The following is a 7,117-nucleotide window of genomic DNA, read 5'->3' as shown; positions in this document are numbered from 1 at the left end:
GGCAATTATCGTTCACCCTCATGCTTAAGTTCAGTTTTATTAGATTATTTGGCAGCACGGTGGCTCAGTGGTTAGCACCGACGCCAGCAAGAAAGTCTTGGGTTCAATCCCTGTTTCGGACCTGGGGTCTTTCTGTGCGGCGTTTGCTTGCTCTTCTCGTGCTTGCGTGGGTTTTCTCCGGGTACTCTGGTTTCCCCCACCCCTAAAACCATGTGCAATAGAATAGGTTGCCTTCAATCTCAGGCCTCCCTGAAAAAGAGATCTGAGATCTCAATGGGACTTGCCTGGTTAAGTAATGGTAAATAAATAAGATACAGCTCACGAAYCCAGGGGGGTCCTGSGACCCCAKTTTGAGAARCTCTGCTCTRTAGCACAGGGATAGACAACTTCAATGCTGGAAAGGGACACAATTTTTTGTMGACACTATCAGAGGGCCACATAGCATGTTTACCCAAATATAATAAAACTGCACTTTTAAAAAYGTTTATACTTTTTTAAACCAACATACAGTAACTTAAATCAATGCTCAAGTGCAAGTATAAAGTGGTACTCTTGTAAGTTAGTAAACTTTATTGATATAGCATCTTTCACAGGTCAGAAACCACAAAGTGCTTTACAAGAAGACATAAAAACACAAGAGATAAAACAGGATAGATAAAATGAAACATACATGCGATAAAAATGTTACATGTGTTGGAAAAAAAAAATTAATTAAAAGCCAATCTGAAAAAATGTGTCTTCAGCTGCTTTTGAAAATTTCAAGAGAATCAAGGCAGTGCATTCCACAGCCTGGGGGCCATGACCCTAAAGGCTTTATCCCCTCTAGTCTTGAAATTAGTCTGTGGAACCATTAACAACCTTTATTAAATATGAACACAAAATGTATGAAACAAGCAAAAATACACTTACTTTAGCAGCAGTATAAGAAGCCTTAAGTTCAGACTCCTGTAAGGTTCTGGTTCTGGAAAAAAGTCTCTGTTGTTTATGCACTTATGATTTGAGGTCAGCTATGATAGCAGCCCTTGTGACTTCAGTATGCTCTCATATTTAGCTTGGTGCAACGTGTCGTAGGGGTGACGTATTAAAATGCAAACAGCATCTCTAAGCAGACTAAACACAAGGGTTTGCCTTGAAATTCTGTAAACAGATTGTCAACCTCCCAAAATGAAAACAATTGTAATCGACGTCCTGATGCATCTCAGTAATCCAGGTAAAAAAATCAAAAGAAAAATTTTTTATAGGTCTTCTGGACGGGTTCTTCTCTAATGAAACGTTTCGTCTCTCCTCCAAGAGACTTCTTCAGTCTGAGAGTTTCAGGCAAAATTCAGGCTTTTAAGCACTGCCTCCATGTGACTGATACTCACATCACATGGCTATCATTGACACCTAATTAACACCTATTGTTAACAGGGGGTGGAGTGATACTGGCAATAGCCGCGCTGTAGGAGGGGGACAACTGAAAACGGAGGCCTCCACCTCTGTTTAATGATGGACGGTCTTTCTTCACAAAAATGGCTTCTTTTACTCCTCTCTCAAACCAACGTTCCTCTGTATCAAGAATGAGAACATCCTCATCTCTGAAAGAGTGACCGCTGGCCTGTAAATGAGTGAAAAAAGCTACATCTAACGGCCAGAACTCTGCAGTTTTCACTCATTTACAGGCCAGCGGTCACTCTTTCAGAGATGAGGATGTTCTCATTCTTGATAGAGAGGAACGATGGTTTGAGAGAGGAGTAAAAGAAGCCATTTTTGTGACGAAAGACCGTCCATCATTAAACAGAGGTGGAGGCCTCCGTTTTCAGTTGTCCCCCTCCTACAGTGCGGCTATTGCCAGTATCACTCCACCCCCTGTTAACAATAGGTGTTAATTAGGTGTCAACGATAGCCATGTGATGTGAGTATCAGTCACATGGAGGCAGGGCTTAAAAGCCTGAATTTTGCCTGAAACTCTCAGACTGAAGAAGTCTCTTGGAGGAGAGACGAAACGTTTCATTAGAGAAGAACCCGTCCAGAAGACCTACACAATTTTTTTCTTTTTAATTGTAATCGACTTTAAAAAGCAATCTTAAAGCAGGTCTTAGATTCTAAGAGCTGCTTTGAGTGCTTTTTTAAGTTAAAAAAATGAGGGGCCTCATTAAGCCTATCACTGCTCTAACAATTGGAGAAAGTAATTTTCTTTAAAACATATTTTGTCTTGTAAAATAAAGGAGTAATTTATCATTCATGTCATTTTATACTTTTGAAGTTTTTCACAATTTCCTCTTTTCCAACTCTGTCTTGATTTAAAATACTTTCACAAAGTGTTTTTTTCCTCTCTAGGGTGTCAAGCCTGGAGGGGTTGTCAGTGGCCAGGTTCGTATGCCCATGGTCATCACGCAATCAATCAGACCGCAAGGTGAGGACATGTTTTGAACTTCCCCAATCATATTTGACCTTGCTCAAGCCTTCTAGTTTCTTTCAGGGTAAAAAGAAAAAAAAGGCATTGTGTACTACTCTGATATATTCATGCAAAGGATGAAAGCTGGTTTGGAAATTTTGACATTTTTCATGCTGGCTTCTTAATGAAACAAATCCACCACGCTCAGCCTGTTTGTTAGAGAAAAAACAAAGAAGAAAAACCCCAGCAAAATAGATTAAACATGAGATTAGTGAAACTGTTGTGTTYCCTCTGCTGGAAGATGTGTAAACAGGCAGGAGCCATAGAGAGAACAGGTGTTTTTTCCCCCCTCGTCTGGTTATAGAGCCTTCTCAAACATTTGCGTGGTTGCTTACTCACACTGATTCACAAACACTCTTCCCACAGAAGCCCACAAATATCGCCCTAACACCAACCGAGTATAATGCTCCCCTAAGAGGACTGTGTGCTCTCAAGTGCTATGTGTGTGTGTGTGTAAAACGTGTGTATGTGTTTGTACCTGATTTTGCACAAGTGTGTGTGTGTACCTACAATCGGAGGTGCATACAAATTTGATCTACCCCCTTCCCCGAGTTTGCCTGCAGTGAAAGATCTGTAAGTTGTTTTATGCCCATAAATTGGAATGCGGGGATAGTTCTAAAAATACTTTTCTGCGCCTCTTGGCTAAGAACATGCCTGTTAAAATCAAGTTTAAATTCACTCTGGCAGTCCCTGTGCCTCTCTGGAAAACGTGTCTCGGAGCAGGATGCGGTTTAGGAGTGTAAGGAGAGCCGGTGAAGCGCAGTGATATTGACAGAGCGACGCTCGCTGCAACCAACCTGGGGAGAGCAACAGTACTGTCTCCCCCCCCCCAAGAAAAAAAAAAAAGTCTTCCCCTGTAAGGGTAGTAGAGACAGCTGAAGGTGGTCATTAGACTGGAGGATATCTGATGCAGATAGACGGGGACACTTCAATTATAACATTACTTCTTTTCTTTTTATTTAATGTTTTCTTCTTTTTTTGTCCCCTCTCCTTCACAGGCACAATGGGAAAGGGAGCCATCATACAAACAGGCAAAAGTCCGATGTGCCTGCCTGTTCAGATTTCTGGGAATCAGAAAAACAAGCTCAACGACCCAGGAGGAGGCTCTTTCAGGTACAACCTCTTTTGCCAGGAGAGAGCGTGCCGTTCTGAGCTGCCGCCACATGAGGGCAGCATTTCTCTAAGCAGGTTCTCCATGACTACAGGCTACACTCTCAGCTAAGGCTACGAGTGTTTATCTGAGCTGGCTGCCTGCCTGGCCGGCTGGATGATTGGTGGTCCTTTCTTTCTGCGCCCACCTCWGAGCATCCTACCAATAGATCACCCTCACACTTGCCCTCCTTGTGTCAGTGTCACATGTCATCGACGGTGTTGCAAATGAGCTAAATCCTAATTTAGAAAAAAAGATAATTGTACCCAGATGGTTGGAATTTCACAATGCGGCTCTGAAAATACCTTTTGGTTTAATCAGATGTGCAGCATTGTGCCCGCAGCTTGGCTCTCTTGTTTCTTTCTGGTCTTGCCTCTGCTTCTGCTGGGCTTTTGTCTCGAAACGCAAAAAGATTCCTCGCCCACATGGTGGCCCTTGTGCTCTGTGATGTGTGTGAGTCTTTGCATGTTTTTTGCATTTGTGCAGCGTTTAGTTTGTACCTATATGTTTACAATCTGTCTATTGTGCCTGTGTTCCTGCTCGGGTGCACACATATGCTTATAATCTGAGAAGTCATGAATATCTGTGGCTTGGTTGACAGGAACGGGAGGTTTAGGGTGACCCCTCTGTGACTGGGCCAGGGCAAGGAGAGTCTGGGTCATATGGGCTAACGGGTTCATAGTAATAGCTGCTGTCTCCTGAGGGGAAAGGCAGGGGCCCCAGGCTCTGATTGATAAACCAATAAATCTTTAGCTGCGTTGGTAATTAAGCTGTCAGGCTCGCTTGTTACTGACAACCTTTTCTTCCCTGCGGTGATCACAGTGGCCCATCACACACAAACACACTSGTTTCATCATAAACCCAATAATGCACGACACCAGTGTCCTAAAAGAAACATGTCATGACATCAGAGAGCATATTTTAATTTAATTTAGTTGGATTTGTGTGGGATTAAAGTTTACACATTATGATTTTCCTTAAAATAGCTCTTATTTTCATCTAAATATTTATCTTGCATTTACTATTTTCTTCTCATCAATCAACACAAACTTGTTAAACATGGTTGAGGTTACAGTTTATCTTTAAGTTGGATGTATCAAGCTGTATTACAGCTGTTGCTGTGCAGTTAATCAGATTTAATTTCCAATCACAAGTTTTTCATCCAACAATTCCAGGTAAAAAAAAAATATATAACTGAGATAAAACAATTACTGTGCTGCAGTTTGTTTTGCAGTGATGCTCTCATTTTGTCCTGTGTTATAAATCTAACACATCAGCGCGCCTTCAGCCCGCCCTGGAAGCCTAAAAACGATCCGCCTGCAAGGTTGATCAATTCAGCTCAAACTAAAATGATGGAAACGTAGCTTTGGGTCAACACTTTGTTTTAAGGAGCGAGAGAAGCACAAATACATGATTTATTTTTGTTTAAAAAAAAGAAAAAAAACAGTGAACGCATGATTTGAATTCTAAAGTCAGAGAGAAATGATGTTGAATAAATCAGATCGTCACATTGATCAAAGTCGTCATGATTCAGAGTTTTTGTGTCATGAAAGTTTGAGACACCAAGTGTGAAACTACAACAGAAATGTGATGTAAGCTGATGTCCATCTGCAGGTTGCGTGTTCACAAAAGTCATGAAATTAAATGTTTTATGCTAATCAGTTGTTTCAGATGGCTGCATTTCCATTGTTTACAGATATGCAATTCAGGTTGTTGATTCTAAATTAGAGGTGCAATACGTTTGAAAAAAGCGTGTCGTTTTTGCCTTTTTATCTGGGCGTTAAGTCTCATCTAAGCTGTTCATTTTTGCTGTTCTGCGTATATAAATATCCTACAACAGAGCAGTGTTACAGTATGATTCATCTGATTATCTTCAGAACTTATCCAAAGGAGACTGTGTTTAAACCATCACATCATGTGCTTTCATAGTTATAAAAATGAAAGTACTAGTAGTGTAGCAAAAAAAATGCAGATTAAAATCAAATGTGTGAAAGTGACCTAAAAATGCTTTTTATTTATTTAGTATTTAATCTAATATTAACCACTCACGTTGACAGTAAAGACCAAAAAACGATTAAACTCATGGCTGGTCAGTCAGCATCACCAGCCTCTCCTCCAGCCAGGCTGCATTGTGTTCAGCTGCAGTCTGATGTGTGTGTAACTGTCACTCTGATCCGCTGGTCCCAGCGGGCCAGCTGTAGCACAAACACACACTGCAGGGCTTGTGGGGTTTCCAATGTAGCTACAGCCTTCTGTGTAAGTGCTTGTGTTTGTGTTTGTGTGTGCCTCTCTCTCTCTCTGTGTGTGTGTGGTTTACAGTGCAGAGTGAAAGCAGCTGTCTTTGTGCCCCCCTTCCTCCCTCTCCTCCCCTCATCCTCTCTCTGTAAACACTCAACATCCGCTGTAATCACTGGCGAGCCAGCCGGGGCCCTCAGCCTTTTGCCAACCGCCAAGCTCAGCCTCAGTCCCCGCAAGTCCAACTCCATCCAGCGGGGCGGACAACTGCTCGYGTGCATTAACAAGCTGAACGGGGAGAGGCGCAAAGATTCAAGGCTAGGAGAAAAGTTTTGGTCGAGCAGTTATTCTTGCCAAGTTATTTAACAGTTTACCAGCTCCTCTCCATGGTTGTGCTCCTGTGGTTACATCGTTTGTGGGGTTGTGTTTTGCTATGTGATGAGGCTAATTTGTGAAAAAGACATTTATGAATAAATTTGTCTCAGTCAGAGAAATAAACCTGTGGACTTGGGAACGCAGTAGATGTAAAATTAGATCATGTTTGAACTGGATGCTGTGCCACAATGAAGATGTTCAAAAATCCTTTAAGAGAATGGTGCCATTCAAGATAGACACATAAATAATAAATTAGGGCTGCATGATATCGGGAAAACCTGCAATACGTGATAACTGAGCTTAATATTGCAGTGATGATATGACTTATAATAAATGCACAAATACATACAGGGGTTAGACAAATGAAACTGAAACACCTGGTTTTAAACAATAACGTCCCTTTCAGACAGCTTCCTCTGGCGTCCACAGTTAATCCTGTTGGATGTGGTTCATCCTTCTTGGTGGTATGCTGACATTACMCTGGATACTGTGGCTCTTGATACATCACAAAGACTTGCTGTCTTGGTCCCAGATGCACCTGCAAGACGTGCACCAACAATTTGTCCTCATTTGAACTCTGGTATGTCACCCATAATGTTGTGTGCATTGCAATATTTAGAGCAAAACTGTGCTCTTACCCTGCTAATTAAACCTTCTCACTCTGCTCTTAATGTGCAGTTAAAGAAGATTGACCACCAGGCTGGCCCAATTTAGCCATGAAACCTCCCACACTAAAATGACAGGAGTTTCAGTTTCATTGGGCCTCATGCAAGAACCGTTCGTACGCACAGATTTGTTCTTAAGTTGTGCGTACGAGTGATTTAGGAGAATTTGTGGCATTCACCAATGTAGTGTTTACGCCCATTTCACCTCACCTCATCTCGCCACTGGTTGACCTTTGACCACCTGAGGTCAAAGCC

The 7,117-nt window shown here is 41.9% G+C and overlaps 1 protein-coding gene across 1 annotated transcript in view; it reads left to right on the top strand.

Moving 5' to 3' along the window:
- Positions 1-7,117, top strand: part of LOC106527037 (transcription initiation factor TFIID subunit 4) — a gene marked incomplete at its 3' end in the record, with an annotated part of 61,692 nt that overhangs the window by 33,334 nt on the left and 21,241 nt on the right. Inside the window, 2 exon segments of the mRNA XM_014021796.1 lie at positions 2,320-2,395; positions 3,436-3,550. Coding sequence (XP_013877250.1) covers positions 2,320-2,395; positions 3,436-3,550 — 191 coding nt within the window.

Source organism: Austrofundulus limnaeus, unplaced genomic scaffold (genome assembly GCF_001266775.1).
Source record: "Austrofundulus limnaeus strain Quisiro unplaced genomic scaffold, Austrofundulus_limnaeus-1.0 Scaffold306, whole genome shotgun sequence".
NCBI lineage: Eukaryota > Metazoa > Chordata > Actinopteri > Cyprinodontiformes > Rivulidae > Austrofundulus > Austrofundulus limnaeus.
This window is presented reverse-complemented; position numbering and strand designations above follow the sequence as displayed.